General features: G+C 43.0%; 1 protein-coding gene across 3 annotated transcripts in view; it reads left to right on the forward strand.

The window, feature by feature from the left end:
• pot1 (protection of telomeres 1 homolog) overlaps window positions 1–23,878 on the forward strand; it is an 82,068-nt gene that overhangs the window by 40,566 nt on the left and 17,624 nt on the right. For all 3 annotated transcript variants that reach the window (XM_028585314.1, XM_028585315.1, XM_028585316.1), the window contains exons 8-10: window positions 4,307–4,434; window positions 5,551–5,844; window positions 8,135–8,290. In XM_028585314.1, coding sequence (XP_028441115.1) covers window positions 4,307–4,434; window positions 5,551–5,844; window positions 8,135–8,290 — 578 coding nt within the window. The remainder of the gene's footprint in view (window positions 1–4,306; window positions 4,435–5,550; window positions 5,845–8,134; window positions 8,291–23,878) is intronic.

The following is a 23,878-nucleotide window of genomic DNA, read 5'->3' on the forward strand; positions in this document are numbered from 1 at the left end:
TTTTGTAAACAACCTCGAAGAAAAGCCTCAAGAACTGTAAAAATATCACAAGTTTACAGTCATGTTAGCAGCTCTGGGAGACATTAAAACCTGGATACAGCAAGTGCAGTAAAACATTGGACAAAATTCAAACAATCAATCCCAATATATATACAGTTGTTGCAAGGTGAGGTGCGTTGTAGCTCAGGGGAACCATGAAGCCGATAAAAGATCACACTGGCAGGAAGGTTTGCTTTATTTTCAGTCTTCAAAAAAACATTAAAACAAAGAAAAAAGAAAAAAAACTCCTCTTTACTCTGCTCAAACTGTTCTGGTGCTACTCCTCAAACAAAACCGTCCCAAACAAAAAGCAACGCTCACATTTTAAGCCCGAGACGCACCGAGACGATAATCGGCCGTCGGCGAGGTCAGTGACTCGAGTCGGTTTGGTGTGTTCCGTGCCGTCGTCAGTCGGAGGGGCCGTCGGCCTTCACTTTGGGTGATTTGACATGTATAATCAGAAGGCGGGCACTGCCAGGAGTCGGACTCAAATGAGCCATCTGATTGGTAGAGTGCTAACCAGGAAATGGGGAGCGTGATGAGCGTGACTAGAGTCTCTCAAAATCTGACAAATCTTTTAAACTGACCTTAGTCGATCTGAAATGAAGACAGATTCAGCAACTGCACGGCCTATTTCTCGCTTAAAATGGTTTCAGAAAAAAATGTCTGAACTAATATGAGATCGTATTCTGAACAAGCCGCCACGACAGTCTGGCTTTGAATTTCCAGAGAAACCAGACCCACGTGACGTGTTCGTCCAATCAGCTGCCGGTTTTCATTTTTGGGCGACAATACAGATTAGCGCCGCCTGCTTTTATGGAGACTTATTACGTCTCGTCGCTTTGGGGTGTTCCGAGGCACTTTTTTGACCAAGTGGGGGACGCTGACCAGTCCGACTGGCTTTTCTGCCGAGGGTCGGCCGTCTGGTCGGTGTGTCACGACCTTTACTCCCACATATAGGATTAGAGCCCGCCTCTCCAGTTCAAATTGGCCAATCAGTTCAGTAATCAGGTCTGGTACATCATCCAGCAATGAACATTCATCCAAACAAATCAATCCTTTGTCTTAAAATAAAAGAAAGCCTAGTGAGAATAAATATCTACATTTATTATCAAAATGGTTAGTGAGGGAGTGGTTGCTTCCTCACAACAGTATAGACAACAACCGAGTTGTATGCACTGTGTTCTAGAGGAGCAAATTCAAAAGCGCGTGCAATGATCAGAAACTATCGCTTGTAACGAGTTATTAAAGTTAGTGACCGTTTTTTAAAATCGGAAAACTTTGAACCTTTTCAGCACCAAGGACAGAGACGTTGAGCTGCTCAGCAGCAGTCGAGTTTGAAAAATGTGATAAAGATGGCGAGTAAGTGGTTAAAAAGGTACCCAAACACATAAACCACATCACCTCCTCCGAGACAGAAATGAGCTGACAGACAGAAAAGAAGAGAAAAGACTTTCATGAAGCGATATAAGCTGGATCAGTGCGGAGTAAGAGCAGACGCACCGTTTTGTTTAGATGAAACCATCTGTGGAGAGGCAAAAATATATATATATTTTCAGTTTATATGTTGATGGCCCTATAATGGATGTCTGGGTTTGAACAGCTCAGGCTCAGAGCTTTAAAAGCTTCAGGACTCGTCAACATCACGCTGGAAAGGTGCATTAATCTAATCCACTGAACCTCTGGAACAATGTTTAGTCATTCACTTCATTTCCCTGTCAACACACTGCAGCTGATATCAGGAAGTGTAGGAAAAGCAGTTGGGACCTGAGGAGCTGGCGGAGGCTGGAATTATGAAAGAGGAACGATGGAAATAATAAGATAATAAAACATCAGACGGTTCAGTCAGAGTCGACCTGCAGCCATGCAGCACAGCATGATCAAGTGTGATGATGATAGGATGGTAAAAAGGTGTGTGTGTGTGTGTGTGTGTTGTGCTGTTGTGGTGTGTTGTGTTGTGGTTTTGGAGGGATAATAAAGAAAAAGCAGCATCCAGGCTGGAAACTGCCCCCGACTTTGTCATCATCATTGTGGATCCTTCAGGCGTCTTTTAAAGTAAACCGAGATATTAGAAAAATCCATCTACACAAACACACACACACAGCCATACAGTCATTGTTACACAGATGTGTGTGCACATACAGAATTTTTTAGTGCGTTACTTTTAGATATTAATGAATGTCCGTTACATTCAAGCCGTTGGCGAATGAGTTGCTACAAAGCTAATTAAGACTATCAGCTCCACACAACTCTCTCTGGATTTCTCAGCATGACTATGTTCAGAAGATTGTTGCGTCAGGTGACTTTTCCGCACAGACGCTCGAGTGAAGATAATGACCTCCTCTGAAGAGTCCATCCTGTTTTTTTAATCCTCCGTGTCCTCCTCTGCTACTAGCAACTGCGTGGAGGGAGGGAGGGAGGGAGGGAGGTCACGATCACGGAAGGCTTGTATCATGTGGACGCGCCGACAGTATTTTTTTGGTCCTTACTTAGAATTCCTCACGGGGGCGACAGAAACGGCACACTATAGTTTTAAATTATTATTATTAAAAAAATGTGAAAGAAAAAACATTTTAATTGAAACGACCCAACACCAGTTTGAGATTCACTGGATTGTATACACACAAAAAAAACTTAATTTAGGAAAATATATAAAACTGGCTATATCTCCTTTTCCAAATGAACCCTTCATATGTACTATTAACAGAGTCTGTTAAGAGTCTTAACGAGACTCAAGCTTTATTTTAAAACCTTGGCACAAGAAGTGGATTGGTGGAGTGGTTTGATTCAGTTTCCTGCAACTACATTTTTCTTAAAGTGACCATATTATGCTCATTTCAGGTTCATAATTGTATTTAGATGTATCTGAATAGGTTTACATGGTTTTAATAAAAAAAACAAAAAAAAAACATCTTTTTGTTGTACTGCACATTGCTGCAGCTCCTCTTTTCACCCTGTGTGTTGAGCACTCTGTTTTAGCTACAGAGTGAGGCATCTCACTTCTGTTCCATCTTTGTTGGGAGGCGCACATGCGCAGTAGCTAGGTAAGGATCACATCAGCTAGCTGTTTGATTCTACAACTTGGGTGGGCGGCAGAGAAGCGAGCAGCAAGCAGTTAGGAGCAAACTGAATCTTCTTTAAATAGCGCGTCCTGTTTGAGCGTAGCCATTTAGCAGCGAGTGGAGTTGACCAACTGATGTGCTGATGCAGATCAGCTGATGAGGCCATCTTGTTGGCCAATAGCGTTAGCAGCATCTTGACTACTTGGCCTGCCAGAACTGACGCTGACGCTCAATTTCTTTGGTAGATTATGGTGAATTAGTGTGTGTTGTAGCAGTGTTTTGCCATTCAGAGCGAGCTAGCATGCTAACACTAGCATGCTACGGTTAGCCACCTCGTCTCGGCTAGTGACGTAGAAAGCCCTGCCGATTTTGAACAGCTTACCCGGAGACTGTAGGCAGGACACATTCAGAAAACGTATCTCACTCAAAACAGCATGGATGGATTTTTCCAAGTTTGTATGCGTGTGGAAGAACCAGAGACCCAAAATAACACCCCAAATCCCAGAAAAAGTAATTTATTTCATAATATGGGCAGCGGATTTGTAACCCTGGGCCGTTTAATGATTCATTAATAAAGCGACTTGACATTAATATCATCCTCATGAGGTTACATCAGCAGGATTACAAAGTCAGAGGAAAGACATTAAAGTTAATTTGTACTATAATAGAGCTGGGCAAATAATCGATATTATATCAATATTGTCATATGATACTAGATATTGTCTCAGAATTTTGGATATCGTGATATGACATAAGTGGTGTCTTTTCCTGGTTTTAAAGGCTGCAGTAAAGTGATGTCATTTTCTGAACTTACCAGACTGTTGTAACTGTATTTAGTATTTCCCTTTACCCACTTAGTCATTATATATATATATTTCATCCACATTACTGATGATTATTTATCAAAAACCTCATTGTGTAAATATTTTCTGAAAGCACCAATAGTCAACATTACAATATCGTTGCGGTATCGATATCGAGGTATTTGGTCAAAAATATCGTGATATTTGATTTTCTCCATATTGCCTAGCCCTATACTGTAATGATTTTGCGTAACTAAATGATAAACTCAGGCCTGTTCTTCAACATATTCCTAATGTTTTGTATTACGTTCTCCATCACTATCACACGTACAGCTTAAAGGGTTTTCATTATTTTTCACGCTTTCCTCAGAGTTCTGACCACAGGAAGTTTTCTTTCCACAGACTTCTGCTCCAGCCTGAAGATTACCGATCAGTCCAACCAGAAGATCGGCTGCACCATCTTCTGTCAGCTGGAGGACCATCCCAAAATCTTTCAAATCGGAGACATCATCCGCTTCCACAGAGTCAAGGTCCAGCCTGGATTACAGACTGCTTCTTTTAGGAACCATATCTCGTGTTGCCAAGTTTAAAGTGTCATGATATTGTGTAGCTTCGGAAGACTTGAATTAAAACTTCCAAAACCACCACTATTGTTGTTATGAGTTGGGCTGCACGATATTAGAAAAAATATGCAATAATGGTGTTGAATGTGGCGGTAGCCATATTACGTGCAATAGATAAACAGAAGTGTACTCAGTTCTGCCTTTCTGTTGCTTTCATTATTCTGCTAAAACACAACTCATTTCTTGTTCAATTTAAAGCTTTAGTGCGTAACTTTTTGATATTAATGAACGTCCGTTACATTCAAGCCGTTGTCAAATGAGATGCTACAAAGCTAATTTAAGACTATCCGCTCCACACAACTCTCTGTAATTCTCAGCATGGCTATGTTCAGAAGATTGTGGCATCCTGTGACTTTTGCGTTTTTATCTGTGTTTTAAGCCCCCAACGTCACTAGGATTAGGCAATGGTTGTGGTTAGGGTTAAGGTTAGAGTTAGGGTTTGGTGCCTTGAAGTAAACGGTCGCAGCACTGCCTGGAAGGAGACGTTAGGGGCTTAAAACACCAGAATTACCTCTTCTGAAGAGTCCATCATGTTTTTTTAATTCTCCGTGTCCTCCTTGGCTACTAGCATGCATGGAGGGCCAGGGGGGGTTGTGCGCGATCACGGAAGGCTTGTATCATTTGGATGCGCCGACATTTTTGTTGCCATTACTTAGAATTCTTCATGGGGGAGACAGAAACTACGCACTATAGCTTTAAAACGAATGAAAGGAAATCATTTCCAACATTCTTTTTTTTTTTTTTTTAACAAATTGAACATTGAATATAAAAGGCACCACTAAACAAGAACGACAGTTACTTTTTACAGTGCAGTTGCCTACTGATATTTTCTTTCAACTAGCACAAATCTCTCTTTCGCGACGTGTTTATTGTGCCAGTTGATATCGCGATGAGGATTTAAAAAAATAAATAAAAAAGATGTATTGTGCGGTCCTACTTATGAGAGTATGTAATCAAGAAATAATTGTATCTACAGTACGTTAAAGAGCTCAGTGACATAACATCCCACGTTTCTCTACACAGACGCAGTCCTTCAATAACTCCATCACGCTCGTCACCAGCTTTGGTTTCTCTGTGCTGGTGTTTGACGGAGCGGAGGGCGGATCCATGGAGCCGCGGACCTCCAGCCGCTCCTTCCACATCGACCAGGAGGACCGTCAGACCGTGGAGGAGCTGCGATCCTGGGCCGCCAACCAGGCTCTCGTCCCCTCTGTTCCCATAATCCCTCTGTGTGCCGTATCGCCCAAAGCTTACTTTGACCTGACCTGCCAGCTGCTGGCCAAAGCTCCCATCGACACCACCTGCACCCTGTTGAGGGTAAGAACCTTACACACATTTATTTGATTAGGATAATGCCCATGGTTCATTTCTGTAGATTTTAGTCAGTTTTAGTCAGGTGGTTAATTTTCAGCTGTAGACCTACTGTATTTACCCAGCATGCATGTCTTTATGGTTGACTAACTAACCAACTAGTTGAAGATATGTGGTGCATTTCTACAAGCTAATGAGCTAGTTTGTGTTTCTCAATATTTATTATGGGTCTTCAGATCCTTTACTTAAGTAAAAGTACTAATACCACACTGTAAAAAAGTCCTGCGTTGAAAGTGTTACTTAAGTGAAGGACAATTTACTTAAAGTATTAAAAGTAAAAGTACTCCGTGCAGAAAAATCCAGAAAAAGGCTTGTATCATGGGACGCGCCGACAGGTTTGTCAACATTACTTAGAATTCCTCAAAGCTTTTTTTTATGGAAAAAGGAAAAAATTATCTGATTCCAGCTTCTTTAAATGTGAATATTTTCACTCCTCTTTTGTAGGGCTGGGCAATATATCGATATTATATCGAAATCGATTTGAGACTAGATATCTTCTTAAATTTTGGATATCGTAATATCGTGATATGCCATAAGTGTTTTCCTGGTTTTAAAGGCTGCATTACAGTAAAGTGATGTACTTTTCTGAACTTACTAGACTGTTGTAACTGTTCTATTATTTGCCTTTACCCACTTAGTCATTATATCCACATTACGGATGATTATTTATCAAAACTCATTGTGTTAATATTTCGTGAAAGCATCAGTAGTCACACATATCGACATTGAGGTATTTTGTCAAAAATATCGGGATATTTGATTTTTTTCCATATCGCTCAGCTCTACGTCTGTGACAGTAAACTGAATATCTTTGAGTTGTGGAACAAGACATTTGAGGATGTCATCTTGGGCTTTGGGGAAACACTGATCCACATTTTATACACAAAACAATTTCTTTTGAATTAATCAAGAAAATAATCGACCGATTCATTCCTTCTGTCTTCATCCGTCTCGTAGTAAATCTACGTGTTCCACATGTCTCAGTGGGAGGAGGTGTCGTGTGTATTATCTTGGCCCTCCTGAGCCGTTTCAGCAGCCACCTCCGTTTTCAGAGCAGAAATGAGTCTTAAGTGAAGGCTGGTTTCCTGCCAGTGAGGCTGATAAAGGAGATTCATTTGAACAGGATTTGGCAGTGAGTGCTGGTCTGCTGCCAGTCTGCTCTCACTGGTTTCTAAAGCTGTTCTGAGGGTGCTGCCTGCTGTTACACAACAACACATTCAACCAGGAGAGGATGTTCTCCAAATCACAACAATTAATTAGACTAAGAATAGATTTCTGTACTTTTTCCTCAAGCACCTGAGATCATTAACTAAGCATTCTTTGCTCTTAACTGAATTTCTTTAGTGTACAACAGCCAGCTTTGACGTGATTTCTAACTGAAGTGTGACATGGATTTGTTATTGTTCCCCAAACTGCTGCAACAAAGTTTAAAGTCAGATTAGTCTTTGCAAGACCTTCCTCCACCACGGCGCTGTCTAGTCCACACAGCATTCCGGAATGGGAGAAAAACGGGCTCTGGTTTGTTATTGTTAGGGTTAGGGTTCATGTGTCATGACTCTTATGTAGATACCTTCAAGTAAAGTGTTACCATGATGCCCAACCCTACAGATGGATAAATGGACTGTCAACAGCATTGTTTTTCTGGTTTACAGATTCAGAGCCCTATCCCTCGATCAAAATGAGTATTGTGACTAGGGCTGTGTTTGTTTGAAGAAATTCTTAGTCGACTAACACTCATTCAATTGTATCGACTAATCGATTAGTTGATTTAATCGACAGATCTGTAAATCTGAGTTTCTCCGCAAAGAGTCATGCAAAAGGAAGCATATATTGAATAAGATAACGCCTCCTTTGCATATTTAAACGCAACATTTCAGAAAACGTGTAACGCAACAAATAATTGCCTTAATGAAAGTAATCAAAGTAGGTTTCACGGTGATATCTATTAGGCAAAATGTCAACCCTTAATTCTTGTGTTTACTAGAGATGTTCTTGTACGTTTCTTGGAAGTAAGTCATTCAGCATGAAAAAAGCATCAAACATGACTAATGGACTAAAGAGATCTAAGTTAACTAAGACCAAAACGACCGATTAGTCGACTAATTGACTAAGAGGGAACAGCCCTAATTGGGACAGCTCTTACTCTCACGTGGACGCGCAAAACTAAGGGGAATGGATAAGGGGTAAGACAGAGAAATGAGATACAGCCTTATCGTCATGTTTTGATTATTTCCAGGTGTGGGACGGGACCAGGTGTCCTCACGCTCTGCTGAACGTGATAGTGGAGCCGAACGTCACAGAGGGGCCGACGTCCTTCTCTCAAGAGAAAGGGAGCCTCATCGCCAACATCCTCGTCTACGACAACCACACGGAGTTCGCCAGGCAGCTGAAGGTCAGAGCACAAACAAAAAAAATGTTATGATGCATTTTTCATCAGAAAATCCCTAATTCTCAGCCATACCTGTTAAATGTGGAACCACAGATGTCATTCACCTACGATCTCTTCGTTTTACTGATTTCATGCTTTTTTTTTTTCTTCCAATGCGTCCACTCTGATTCAGATTAATTTAGCTTGGTAGAATGGAGGTACACACAACAATTCCACCCAAGTCTTTAGAGGATGGTGTGTGTGTGTGTGTGTGTGTGTGTGTGTGTGTGTGTGTGTGTGTGTGTGTGTGTGTGTGTGTGTGTGTGTGTGTGTGTGTGTGTGTGTGTGTGTGTGTGTGTGTGTGTGTGTGTGTGTGTGTGTGTCGGGATACACATCCATCTTTATTCGGGTCTCGGAGACTTAAATTACGGCGTGCCGGTCACAAGGTCACATTGAATTACAAGACAAAATGCTGCACACTGTCGGTCCTGTTTATCTCAGACAGGTTTTACTTCACAGCTCTGTCGATCAGACCTGAATTTGTTTAGGAACATTTACACAGACATCAGTTTATAAAACATTTCTCAGGCGTCTTACCTGCCTGTCACATTTATTAGATGAAGTGCACTCAGACTAGAAGGGATGTAAACTTCAACTGATCCCATGTGTATCTATCTATATCTCTCGCTTCTCAGTTTAACGCGTTATTAACAGCGTTAACGCAAACCCATTTCAACGCCGACAATTTTTTTATCGAGCGATTAACGCATAGACAGTTAAAGAAGGATTAACGTTATTTCGGATCTAGCTAGAACGGAAGCAAAATTACGAATCCCTCTATGGCCACGCCAAGACCCGCCCTACGAAGCAGCTCGATTGGTTGGAGTTAGGCATTTCACCTCGAGTGGTTAGGATAGCGGATTTTTCAGGAGATGGGACAAATGGGGTTACGTTACCTTGGACTGGCCAATAGTAGTGATTTGAAGGGCTGGTCTTGGCGTGGCCATAGTGGGATTCGTAATTTCACAGACCGGAAACAAAACAGACACACGCTGCGGCCGCACACACTTGTTTGGGCTTGCGAGCCGCATAGCTAGTAGGCTCGTAACGGCGATTAGCTTCGGAGCGAGTGGTGACTCTACAGTCAGTGAGAAAAAAAACATTTGCACAAAGCAAGCCGATCCACCTTTCCATGTTGATAATAGCATTAAAATAAAAAAATATAATGGGACAAAAAGAAATCGAGGGACATTTAGAAAAGATAAAAATGTGTGATTAATTGCGATTAATCGTGAGTTAACTATGACATTAATGCGATTAAATATTTTAATCGTTTGACAGCACTAATATATATCTGTTTCTCTAAACGTGTTCACGTGTATGATAGGTGTATTCTATTAATGTGCATTATTGTATTTTTACGTCTCTAAAATGTAAGAAAATAGTGTACAAGCCCCTCACCATGTGCCTTAGTCCAAGTCTTGAAATGTCTTTTAAAAAAGCCGAGAAAGATTGACATTTATGTTCGATAGGACACTTTTTTTTGATCAGCTGATCAAATAATGGATAAAATGTTTCACCGCGGATTTATCAACATTAAAAGTGTCCACAAAAGGGAGTTAGACACTTTGAAATACTTATTATTGCTTCATATCACTGAACTGAACAAAAATACAATGGTCTTTTAGGATTGCACATCCCACGATCACCAAACGTAGGGCAGGGTTATTTAATTTAATTCAATTTACCTGAATTGAACACACGCTATTTTTTGCCATTTGAATCATTTTCTGAAACTTATTATCCAGACTTTTGTGTGTTGAAAACCAAACCGTTTATGGCTAGAAATCTTGAGAATCTGCCAATATGAGTCGTATTTATTAGTCATGGGTACATCTCGGCACGTCCTGGCTTACATGACTTGACTGAAGCTGATGAAAGGCAAAAAAAAATTCTATATCGTCCAGTCCTAGTTCACTATCATCCAAAGTATGTGTCCATCTCATAAAAAAAAAAAATCCAATGTTGATTTTTCTTCTTTTATAGCTCCGTTTTAATGTTTAGAAGTTGTTCAGAACACAATGGGAGCTTCATCGTCCTGTGGAGAATTCATCAGTGAGTTTACACTTTTTAATGGTGATAGAAAATGACTCTAATTGCTTTGATGTTACTCTCTAATCTTTGCTTCATTTACCAATTGTTTGCCTAAGTGAATTTTCTTTCTTCTCATTTATTTTCTTAATTATCGCTGTATGAAGTGATCGTTTGTCAGTTGTTGTTATAGAGTTGGTTTAATATTGAGTCTGTGAGTCTGAGCGGAATTTATTTTTCAGCTCTGCACTCACTGTCCTCGTGACGCAAATCTACACCCGACCCAGGGGGGCGTTTTTAAAGAGCTCTTCACAGCCAAACGGAGCCGGTACATTACACTGGATATCTTTAACCATATCTAAATGCTGTAAATACACTTCATCGACCCATTATTCAACGTAAAACAACAGTAGAGCTATTGATGTAGAATGAGATCATCTGGAAGTCATTGGTTTGAATACAGCTCTGGGGAAAAATGTCATGACTGTCTGGACCTGACGGCCCAGAGCTGTAGGAGAGTTTAGTGCTGAGCAGCGCTATACCAATTCCAAATTCTGCTGTACAATTAATCGTCTCAGAAATAATTGCGATTAACAATATAATTGTCTCTTTCAGTCAAATTTGAAAATATCTATGTATTTGTTACTTTTTCAAACAAATCAAGTTTTCAATGAATTCCAGGATACATCTTTCGTTATAGATCACTGTCATGTGACCCAGATAATGTAATAGCACAAGTACACAGCCTATGAAGTAAACCACACCATTTTCTTTCTTAAATAAACATACAATTGAAAATGTATCCTCATCAATAAAAAGTAAAGCATTACTCATTAACAAAAAATAGATTCAATTAAATTAGGAGTAAAAAAAAGTAACATCCCTATCTGCAAAACTGTGGCAAATTAGTCAACTCTGCTTCTTTGCTTAATTTCTTCTTTAACTGTAAAATCTTGTGACGTTTTAATCTCGCGATATTTTGTTGGATGAGATCTCTTCACATCTCTAGTAACAACCTTTTGTTTACCATGACATAAGACTCTTTGTGTCTAACGCTGCTCATGCACACACATTCATTCTCCCTTGTGGGGGGAGGGGCTTAGGAGACCGTTTAAGACTTTAGCGGAAAGGGGGGAGGGACTGAGAAGTTGTCGATTTTCAAATTTTTGGCTAAGTCCTAGATCTTCGCAATCCTACCTACGGCACTTTTTAATATTTCATGGCTCTCTAATGACCTTTAGAGAAGTCATGGAAAAGTTTTGGAATTTTGTCCATGAAAACGTGTTGGAACCCTGACTTTAGTATTACAGTTCTTTGGGACAAGAGTATTTACATGCAAGTTCTTCACACGAAGCCAAGCAGGTTGTTCATCCTTGTTTTTTTGTTGCGTGTTGCAAACCAAAGACCTAACTCTGTGAAAGGGAGAAACCTTTGTCAGAAATTGACAAATTGGTTTATCCTCAACAGACGGGAGAAACGAGAAAGATAGTGAGGCAGCAGCATGAGTTTGTCATTGTTCCTCCACCTACCTTGTCCACGTCATGAAGTGAACGATCTGAGTCATCAGCACAGCATCATCAGCTGAGATTACTGTAACAAGAATGGCAATCAGAAAGGTGAGCAAGAAATATGTAGGCCCTTTAAAAAAAAAAAAAAAAAAAAAAAAAAAAAATATATATATATATATATATATAAAAAACATTATGATACAATCACAAACACTGCCAGTCAGTTAAACTCCCCATCCTCTCATGACCTCAAGTAAACTGGCTGAACCCAGCTGTTGAATCAAATTTTTTACACTGGAAATTGTCCTATTTTGTGTCAGACTCGATTGCATTTTCCTGTGCAACATTTATGCCAAACAATTAGCTCAAACTAAGTGGAAACAAGACAATTCATCAATTACTGATCAATGAGAGACAAAAAATATAATTAGGAAGTTTCATGTGCAGCAGTTTTCATTTGTTCCGTCACTTCATAGATTCACTGGTGTTAATTAGGATCTGACAAGAATTCATATTGATTATCAACTTTCATACATTGTAGTGTTTTGTTGGATTTAATGGTAACAGCTGCATTGCATTTAACTACCACCACACCAAATTCCGTTCTCAATTTAACACTTAAAGATTCTCTAATTATTTTTATTGTTCAGTTTTCGAAATCCACTTGAACTACACATCGGCATGATTTAAATCCACCGCACAGCATTGCTTAGCCTTTTTCCTCCTGTTATTTCCTTACAAGCAAGGTAGTTTTTAAAAGGCCATTTTTTAAACGGAGTCCAGCGCAGTGCTCGGTTCACATAAAACTATCACCTCCAAAACCTTCACGGAGAACAATGAGGGCAACATGGCATCACTGATCTGTTTTAACCCAATATTCTCTGGTCCAGTTCAGCTAAAAACTTTTTTGCAAAAAACTTTTGATGTGTGTGTGACCACATTTGGCTGACAGGAGGATCCACACGGTCACACAAACCCTAATCCAAACTCCAAATAGTGAAGAGGAATCAATTGAAAACACATAAGTAAGTGGCACTCAGAATGGTGTCTCATGGGTAAAATGTCCCTTTGATTGGATTTTCTTCTGACAGGTGCCTTTTAACACCCGTCCATCAATACACCTCACACTCTCACAGAGTGACACACACTGAGAGCCTTTCCACTAAAGGAGTGTTTAAACTGGAATATTTTTCACAATTATCAGGCTCCTCTGGTGAATCATCTGTGGTATTGTATAAAATTGACTGAGGCGTTTCTGTAAGAAGGCCATTCATAGAGAAAGGAGCCCATTATGATGAAAAGAGCAAGAACAAGACAGCGAGGAGGAGGAGTGCTGCAGCTGATGTAGTGTTGCTTCCTCAACTGAATCTCCTAGAAACCCACACACACAGATAATAAAACATTTATTTAAATGGTACTTCTTTAAGAAAGGAAGAAACCTTCTGCAGAGTTAATCATAAACATCAAAATGTCACGTTTCTTGTCACTTCTTACACCACCTTCATCAACAGAAACACTCATAAATCTGTATATACGAAGAGATGAAGAGCATGTAAGTTGTAGTGTACTGCTAGTCTCTATGTACATGAACATATGTTCCCCCTGTCACGGCTTTTACATATGTGTAGCGACGGTTGAATTAGAGTCAGAAATAATCTGCCGTTTACCCAGTACAACCAGATGAAGCAGGTTTACCTTCTACACATTTTAAACAGATTTCGGTATCTGCATATTTGTTAGGATCCACATTTCATTATCTGCTCAGTGCCTTAAGGAGCCATGCAGAAATCTGTAAAGACATCCCAAAATCAATGGCTGTGCAAACTATACATGTCTAAAAATGGTATTCCTGCACATACACTCACAAAAAGTGCATTGGCTCTGCTCACTGCACTGTATGTTTTTGTACCTTCGTACATCGGAAATCGTCTTCTTCAGCTCCAGCTGCTCAGCTCTGACAAGTCCTATTTTGAGAAAGGAACAGATAACTGGACTGAAAAAAAACTAATAAATGTGTTTATGAGCATGGAAAACTCCAAATTAGTTTTTGTAACCTAAAAGAATACTTCACCCTGAAAATGATCATTTGTATATCAATTACTCACCACGTTACCTTTTTAAATTCTTGAATGAAATTAACCCCATTCAATCCAATTCAAAAACCCCAATGAATAAGCTAGACAGAGATGGAGTGACCCTGCCCGGAGGAAGCCCGGGGCCCCCGTCTGGAGCCAGGCCCAGACGGCGGGCTCGCCGGGCGAGCGCCTGGTGGCCGGGTTTGCCACGGAGCCCGCCGGGCACAGCCCGAACAAGCTACGTGGCTCCCATCTCTCCAGCCCATGGGCCCACCACCTGTGGGAGGAACCGTTGGGGTCGGGTGCGATGCCACATGGGTGGCAGTGAAGGTCAGGGGCTTCGACGGACCAGACCCGGGCGGCAGACGCTGGCTCTGGGGACGTGGAACGCCACCTCTCTGTGGGGAAGGAGCCGGAACTGGTGCGGGAGGTGGAGCGCCACCGGTTAGATCTGGTGGGGCTTACCTCTCACGCACAGTCTTGGTTCTGGAACCATACTCCTGGATAGGGGTTGGACTCTTTTCTTCTCCGGAGTTGCCCAGGGTGTGAGGCGCCGGGCGGGTGTGGGGATACTCACAAGCCCCGGCTGAGCGCCGCTGTGTTGGAGTTTACCCGTGGGACGAGAGGGTCGCCTCCCCACGCCTGCGGGTTGTGGGGGGAAAACTCTGACTGTTGTTTGTGCATATGCACCAAACAGGAGTTCGGAGTATTCGGCCTTCTTGGAGACCTTGACTGGAGTCCTGCATGGGGCTCCAGTGAGGGACTCCATTGTTCTGCTGGGGGACTTCAACGCACACGTGGGCAATGATGGAGACACCTGGAGAGGCGTGATTGGGAGGAACTGCCTCCCTGATCTAAACCAGAGTGGTTGTTTGTTGTTGGACTTCTGTGCTAGTCATGGATTGTCTATAACGAACACCATGTTCGAACATAGGGATGCTCATACTGTAAGTGTACCTGGTACCAGAGCACCCTAGGCCGAAGGTCAATGATCGATTTCATAATCGTTTCATCTGATCTGAGGCCGTATGTTTTGGACACTCGGGTGAAGAGAGGGGCAGAGCTGTCAACCGATCACCATCTGGTGGTGAGTTGGGTCAGGGGGTGGGGGAAGACTCTGGACAGACCTGGTAAGCCCAAACGTGTAGTGCGGGTAAATTGGGAACGTCTGGAGGAGGCCCCTGTCCGACAGACTTTCAACTCACACCTCCGGCGGAGCTTTTCGTGCATCCCTGTGGAGGCTGGGGGCATTGAACCCGAGTGGACAATGTTCAAAGTTTCCATTGCTGAAGCTGCGGCGAGGAGCTGTGGTCTTAGGGTCTTAGGTGCCTCAAGGGGCGGTAACCCACGAACACCGTGGTGGACACCGTGGTCAGGGAAGCCGTCCGACTGAAGAAGGAGTCTTTCCGGGATATGTTATCCCGGAGGACTCCGGAGGCAGTTGCAGGGTACCGAAGGGCCCGGCGGGCTGCAGCCTCTGCCGTGAAAGAGGCAAAGCAGCGGGTGTGGGAGAAGTTTGGAGAAGACATGGAGAAGGACTTTCGGTCGGCACCAAAGTGCTTCTGGAAAACTGTTCGCCACCTCAGGAGGGGGAAGGGGAACCATCCAAGCTGTGTACAGAAAGGATGGGACACTGTTGACCTCAACTGAGGAGGTAATAGGGCGGTGGAAGGAGCACTTTGAGGAACTCCTGAATCCGACTAATACGCCCTCTATGTTAGAGGCAGAGCTGGAGGATAATGGGGGATTGTCGTCGATTTCCCAGGCGGAAGTCACTGATGTAGTCAAACAACTACACAGTGGCAAAGCCCCTGGGATTGATGAGATCCGTCCAGAAATGCTCAAGGCTCTGGGTGTGGAGGGGCTGTCCTGGTTGACACGCCTCTTCAACATTGCGTGGAAGTCTGGGACGGTGCCAAAGGAGTGGCAGACTGGGGTGGTGGTTCCCCTTTTTAAAAGGGGACCAGAGGGTGTGTGCCAATTATAGGGGTATCACACTTCTCAGCCTCCCTGGTAAAGTCTACTCCAAGGTGCTGGAAAGGAGGGTTCGGCCGATAGTCGAACCTCGGGTTGAGGAGGAACAATGCGGATTCCGTCCTGGTCGTGGAACAACGGACCAGCTCTTCACTCTCGCAAGGATCCTGGAGGGAGCCTGGGAGTATGCCCAACCGGGTCTACATGTGTTTTGTGGATTTGGAGAAGGCGTATGACCGGGTCCCCGGGAGATACTGTGGGAGGTGCTGCGGGAGTATGGGGTGAGGGGTCTCTACTCAGGGCCATCCAATCTCTGTATGACCAAAGTGAGAGCTGTGTCCGGGTTCTCGGTAGTAAGTCGGACTCGTTTCAGGTGAGGGTTGGCCTCCGCCAGGGCTGCGCTTTGTCACCAATCCTGTTTGTAATATTTATGGACAGGATATCGAGGCGTAGTCGGGTGGGGAGGGTTTGCAGTTTGGTGGGCTGGGGATCTCATCGCTGCTCTTTGCAGATGATGTGGTCCTGATGGCATCATCGGCCTGCGACCTTCAGCACTCACTGGATCGGTTCGCAACAGAGTGTGAAGCGGTTGGGATGAGGATCAGCACCTCTAAATCTGAGGCCATGGTTCTCAGCAGGAAACCGATGGAATGCCTTCTCCAGGTAGGGAATGAGTCCTTACCCCAAGTGAAGGAGTTCAAGTACCTTGGGGTTTTGTTCACGAGTGAGGGACAATGGAGCGGGAGATTGGTCGGAGAATCGGGCGCAGCGGGTGCGGTATTGCATTCAATCTATCGCACCGTTGTGGACGAAAAGAGAGCTTAGCCAGAAGGCAAGACTCTCGATCTACCGGGTCAGTTTTCGCTCCTACCCTCACCTATGGGCATGAAGGCTGGGTCATGACCGAAAGAACGAGATCCAGGGTACAAGCGGCCAAAATGGGTTTCCTCAGGAGGGTGGCTGGCGTCTCCCTTAGAGATAGGGTGAGAAGCTCAGTCATCCGTGAGGAGCTCGGAGTAGAGCCGCTGCTCCTTTGCGTCCGAAAGGAGCCAGTTGAGGTGGTTTGGGCATCTGGTAAGGATGCCCCTGGGCGCCCCCCTAGGGAGGTGTTCCAGGCACGCCCAGCTGGGAGGAGGCCTCGGGAAGACCCAGGACTAGGTGGAGGGATTATATCTCCAACCTGGCCTGGGAACGCCGATCCCCAGTCGGAGCTGGTTAATGTTGCTCGGGAAAGGGAAGTTTGGGGTCCCCTGCTGGAGCTGCTCCCCCCGCGACCCGACACCGGATAAGCGGACGAAGATGGATGGATGGATGGATGAATGAAATTAGTTTTTCTTGCATGCCTCCACGGTGAACGAAGAATCCAAAACTTTAGAAAACTTAGTTAGGTGTTAGTGCGAGAAAAAGAAAATAAGAATTCAAGGTAGCACGGAGTAATTGCTATACAAATCATTTTGAGGGTGAAGTATGCCTTTAATCAATGGAGAAACGTGGTTCATGTGATGTGATCTTGTGTGAGGAAAGTCAGTGTTGGAATGGAAATATTCAGAATCCGTTAAAAGATCTGAGAAAATGTATTTCACAATGGAGCTATACACTAAATGCTAATGTAATCATGCTAACATTCTCATAATGACAATACTGACAAAACCATAAACACACCACTACTTTACAAGTAGCACGCCGACTCGACCAAATGAAGTGCAGTCATTGTTAACTTGCTCACAATGACAATGCTAACATGTTGATGTTTAGCATTTGCTGTTGTTTAGTTTAGCGTGTTTGCATGCTAACATTTGCCAATTAGCACGGGACACAAAGTACAGCTGAGGTTGATGGGAATGAGTTTTGCAGGTATTTCACCAAACATGCAGTGTATTTTCATCGTTCTCTGGGACATGTTTTCATGCTAATCGAATGTGTCTCTAGCTTGAAACAATCTAGCGCAAACGGTGATTAGCTTCTAACGCTAGCAGAGGGTAAATCTCTATTTCTACACCACTAACAAGGATCAAAATAGCGCCACACTTCCACGGTAGCATAATGAGGGTCCTTACATGTAACTTTGTAAGTGTACAGACAGTTTATTAAAAAAGATAGATTATAAAGGCTGTACCATTCATGTATACAGGCAGGCGCCTTCTTGGAAAACAGTCATGACCACTCAAACCACAAAACAGAAATAGCGATTTACCCTCTGCATCGAAAGCTTAAAGGTTAATCACCGGTTTGCGCTAGCTTGTTTCAAGCTAGAGACACATTCGATTAGCATGAAAACATATTCCAGAGAACGGTCGACTAAGTACACATATGTTATTAATCCCTAGGTTCATTTTGCGCCGGAATTGTCCTTTAAATGATTTAATCGTGCAGCTTTCTAGACTTTCCAAATGTTATCGGACCAAATAGTTTAAATTCTGATAGAGAAACGAGTAATTTCTCGGGGGTTGTGAAGCTCAGAAAAATGTATCCACTGATTTACACGTGTCTTTTGTCATGTAAGTCTAAGGGGAAAAGTCTTTTTGGGCCAGAGGCCAACACGTGACGGGCCAGGAGTTGCAAAACCACCGTTTGGCCGCTATGTTCAATTTGCTTCAAAGCCCAGCGCACTTCCTGGGGGCCTGGTTCAGCACTGCAGGTGATCCTTTCACATTACAGTGAGTCACTTCATTCGGTATTAATACAGAAAATATAACCTAATTAAGCTTTAAAGGTAATAGGAACATCATTTAGAGGGGTTTTCAGATTACAACCACACTATTCTTGATGGGTGAATTCAGAATTAGTAAATTAGCCCTGACTCTGTCTCTCCGGTCCAGAAAGCTGAATTCTGAATCCAACAACAATTGATCTTAAACTAAACTATGATTAACTCAGTTTTTCGTGTCTTGTTTACCAGCCTCAGCCAGAGTCACTCTACATTATTCACACAGACACTCTCTCGAACTCCTGTCTCTCCATCTTAGTTTCAGTTTCTACTGACTCTTCAACTCTTCGTTGATCCATTTATCTTCCCCTCCTCTCTCCCCACTGCAGTCTTTTTCTCTCTGCCTAAGCAGAATCTCCTGCACAGATGTTTACCTGGTTACCTCCTCAGGCGCCTCATTTTCTCTTCCTGCTGAACCTGCACCTGTCTGCAGTCTGAATCCTCATCCCTCCACCTCACTCAGGAGTGGAAAAAAGCAACTGTCATTTATGCTAAACAGATTCTAAACACCAATGTTAGAGTTAATGTGGGCGTTCAGGAATATCAATGAATCTGCTTTACTCCAAGGCTTTTATAAGCTGCAGGTCAGGCTTCAATAAAATTAAATTCAAAGTTTAGTATTTAGCATGCATATAGTTCCCATACTGTTGCCGAGCATAACATAAATTTGATGAATTAGAAAAACAGAATGTAACACTTCTTTTTAGCCAAGCTATTTTGCTGGGCAACCACTCTGGTCCAGACTGAAATATTTGGACTGTTGGAGGGATGGGCACAAAATTTTGTTCAGACATTCATTGCTAATGGAGGAGGAATCTTAATGACTTTGCTGATACCCTGACTTTTCCTTTCATGGCCACCACGAGGTTGACATTTTTAAAGGATATCCATTTTAACTTTTTCTAGGAAATATGTCCAACAGATCCTTAAAAATATGGACATTGATTTCCATTCAAATAAAGTTTTGTCCCATTTTATCAACCAGATGTCTTTCTGGGCTTTGCTGTAATCAAATTTAGAAAAAAAAAAGGGAAAACAAAATCTACAGCCGTTGATCTATGAAATGAATTTCACTTTTATTCCTCTTATTTATTTTCTCTTTCATAGAATCATCACTGCTGTTTATACAGAGCAGTGTATTTCTTTTAACTGCAATTGCAATTTGCAACTGCAAATATTCTATGATTTCCATTATTAGACAGGCAAAAGTTGGTTTTCATCCAAATAAGAAAGAAAAATGTGACCTCCTACAATGTGAAGAACCTCAGCCAAGGGCTTGAATATATAAAAAGTGTTAATGCTCAGACTAAAGTAAACCATGTTGTTTTTTTTACTCTGTACTTGATGTACTGATTGAGGTCTGCGAACACTTTGTCTTCAGCCGTTGTATTTTATAACTGCTTCTTTTGTTTTCTTTAATGGCCACATCCTGAAATATTGTGGGGAACGTTTGCTGAGCTGTTGATTGCTGTGTTCACGTTGTCATCGTGTTCTTCTCATTCTGCGTTCAGCTCCGACAGCTTCCGCTCATTATGTCATTTTTAGAACTCACGGTCGACCGAGTGCACATTTCCATGTCATTGAATGTTTTTGGGGGGGTCGCGCACTAATGCATCGCGCGGTTTACTCCCACACTGTTCTCTGTTTAGTGAGCACAGTTCTGAGGAAAATGACTTTATGTCGGCCCGCGGACACAAATCGCCTCCAACAACCACCGACCGCAACGGAAATGCCGCTTCTTCTCCCAGAGCTTGAGAAGTCAGCAGAGCATCGCTCAGACAACCGAGAGTTCAGATCCACACTGACACTTCATTACACAGCTCTTGTCTGTGTGGAGCTTCGTCTCATGTACGGATCATTTATTTAGATATTACAGCTTTGGACAGCTGTATCTCTGTGTGAGTGGGTTTAATGGCTACTCTAGGGAGTAGAATTTTAAGGAAGCTTTTATTTTCAAATAAAATGTTGTCAGATTGTCTTTACGTCTTTTGGCTCAATATCAACCTTTTGATCAGGTAAACTTTAATGGATTTAAATTGTGTTGTTAAAGGTTTTTTTGACTGTTGTGAGGGACGGGACTTCCCTGGCACCCTCAAGTACGTCCTCCTCTGTTACTCATAAAGAAATATAAGGAACCAGAGAAGATCCTCTCTAAACAGTCTTCCAGATAGTACAGTGAATAAACTAGCGGTTTGTTTAGTTACATTACATTACATGTCATTTAGCTGACGCTTTTATCCAAAGCGACTTACAATTAAGTGCTTTCAACTTTGAAGGTACAAACTCGAGACAACAAGTAGTAACTGCAAGTACATTAGCTTTAAATAAGCAAAGCTACAAAGAGTGCAGGTTTAAGAGTTTTTTTTTATTTATTTTTTATCCGAGGTGTAGTCGGAAGAGATGTGTTTTTAGCCTTCGGCGGAAGATGTGTAGGCTGTCAGCCATCCTGATGTTGATAGGGAGCTCGTTCCACCATTTGGGAGCCAGGACAGTGAACAGTCTGGATTTCGTTGAGTGATTAGTTCTCCCTCGCTGTGAGGGGGCATCAAGCAGTTTGGCTGATGCAGAGCGAAGTGAGCGGGTTGGGGTATATGATTTGACCATGTCCTGGATGTAAGCTGGGGCTGATCCTTTCGTGGCCCTGTATGTAAGTACTAGTGTCTTGAAGCGGATGCGGGCTGCAATTGGTAGCCAGTGAAGAGAGCGGAGGAGCGGTGTAGTGTGAGAGAACTTGGGGAGGTTGAAGACAAGCCGAGCTGCTGCGTTCTGAATGAGCTGCAGAGGTTGGATGGCACATACAGGCGGGCCAATCAGTAGGGAGTTGCAGTAGTCTAGACATGAGATGACTAGAGCCTGAACCAGAACCTGAGCTGCCTTCTGTGTTAGAAGGGGACGTATCCTTCTGATGTTCTGTAGCATGTATCTACACGATCGGGTGGTTGCAGCAATGTTAGCAGTGAAGGAGAGTTGGTCATCAAGTGTCACACCCAGGTTTTTAGCAGTCAGGTCTTGGGTAGGAGAGCCCTTCCCTGGAAGGAAAAGGAGCTCAGTCTTGTTAAGGTTGAGTTTCAGATGGTGTGCGGACATCCAAGAAGAGATGTCAGTCAGACAGGCCGAGATACGTGCCGATACTTGAGTTTCAGACTCAGGAAAGGAAAGAAATAGTTGGGTGTCATCTGCGTAGCTGTGATAAGAAAAGCCGTGCGACTGAATGACCGATCCAAGAGAGTTGGTGTACAGAGAAAAGAGGAGGGGACCCAGGACTGATCCCTGGGGAACCCCAGTTTTGAGTGGGCAAGGTTCTGAGCTAGATCCTCTCCAAGTTACCCGATAGGTTCGGTCTGCCAGGTAAGATGCCAGCAAAGAGAGCGCAGAGCCTGAAACACCCAGATCCTGGAGTGTCGAAATGAGGATCTGGTGGTTCACTGTGTCAAAGGCAGCAGAAAGGTCCAGAAAGATGATGGAAGAGAGAGAGGTTGTTCTAGCGACGTGAAGCTGCTCAGTGACAACAAGGAGAGCAGTTTCTGTTGAGTGACCAGCCTTAAGCCAGACCGGTGGGGATCAAGAAGGTTGTTCTGGTGGAGATAGGTAGAGAGTTGATTATGAATGGCACGCTCAAGAGTCTTAGATAGAAATGGAAGAAGGGAGACGGGTCTATAGTTATTTACATCCGAGGAGTCAAGTGTTGGTTTTTTGAGTAGTGGGGTCACTCTTGCCTTTTTAAGGGCATTGGGGAAACAGCCAGTTGACAAGGAAATGTTAATGAGATGAGTGAGGAAAGGAGGAAGGTCCGGTGCAATGGACTGGAGAAGGTGAGAAAGGATAGGATCCAGGGGGCAGGTGGTTGGACGGGCAAAGGTAATCAAAGTAAGAATTTGATCTGGAGATAGAGGGGTAAAAGAGCAACGACTACTGGATGTGATGGATGGTAAGGTGATTTCAGGAGGTGCGGTGGAGAATGAAGAGCGTATGTCATCTATCTTTTTTACAAAGTAGTTGACAAAGTGGGTTGGTAGGAGGGAGGAGGTGGACTGGGGGTATCTAGCAGGTTAGAGAAGATGGAAAAAAGTTTTTTGGGGTTTGAGAAAGAGAATTCAATTTTGGTTTGATAAAAAGAGCTTTTTGCTGCAGAAATGGAGGCAGCGAAGGAGGAAAGAAGAGACTGATAGGTAAGCAGATCATAAGGGTGTTTAGATTTCCGCCATTTACTTTCCGCTGCCCGTATAGTTGATCTTTCAGCACGTACTGAGTCAGATAACCACGGCGCTGGGGAGGACTTACGAGCCGGTCGTGAAGTTAGAGGGCAGAGAGAGTCAAGAGAGGAGGATAGAGTAGAGAGTAGAGTGTCTGTGGCAGCATTAGGAGGCATGAGTAAGAGAGTCAGATGGAGGGAGGGTAGATGGAGCACATGCCGCCAGAGATGAAGGAGAGAGTGAACGAATATTACGGCGGACAGGTACGGTGTCTCTTGAGATATGTTTGTGAGCTTGGGAGAGTGGGAGAGAGTAAGAGATGAAGAAATGGTCTGAGGTGTGGAGTAACAGTGAGGTTGGATGTAGAGCAGTTTCTGGTGAATATGAGATCTAGGTAGTTGCCAGCTTTGTGAGTGGGTGGTGAAGGAGAGAGTGAAAGGGCAAAAGAAGAGAGAAGGTGAAGAAAGGTAGCCGACTTCTGTCTGGATGTTGAAGTCGCCCAGAAGTACCAGCGGGGGACCAGTTTCAGGGATGTTATCTTCCCACTTAGCCTCCCGCGAAGACTCCTGCGTAGTGCTTTCGTCATGTTGACTACTGATGAACAAACTGAAGATGAACACTACAATCAAACCGATTGTCTTAGCGTTGAAGGGATTTGTTTATTAGATTTTTTTAACAATGTTTTTATTATATTATTATATAATTAACAATTTTAAAACCACCTCCTCCCCGTCCCAACCCACAACAACATTTCTCTCAACCTCAACCGTACAACAATCAAAAAACAAAAGGCAAATTATATGTCAGTATCAAAGTAGCAGCTCCCCTATGTCTTCTTCTTTTACAAACTGGTCAAATGGCCTCCAGATTTTCTCATACACCCCCAATTTGCCTCTCAATATATATGTTAATCTCTCCATGTGTACATACATTGAGCCATATTCTTGATCCAAGCACAGATTGCAGGTGCCTCCATTTACTTCCAGATGAGAGCTATAGTCCTTTTTTGCCTGTAGTATAGCAAAATCAATACATTTACATATTCTTGGGGTTTCAGATTTGTT

The sequence above is a fragment of the Perca flavescens genome, chromosome 8 (genome assembly GCF_004354835.1).
Source record: "Perca flavescens isolate YP-PL-M2 chromosome 8, PFLA_1.0, whole genome shotgun sequence".
Taxonomy (NCBI): domain Eukaryota; kingdom Metazoa; phylum Chordata; class Actinopteri; order Perciformes; family Percidae; genus Perca; species Perca flavescens.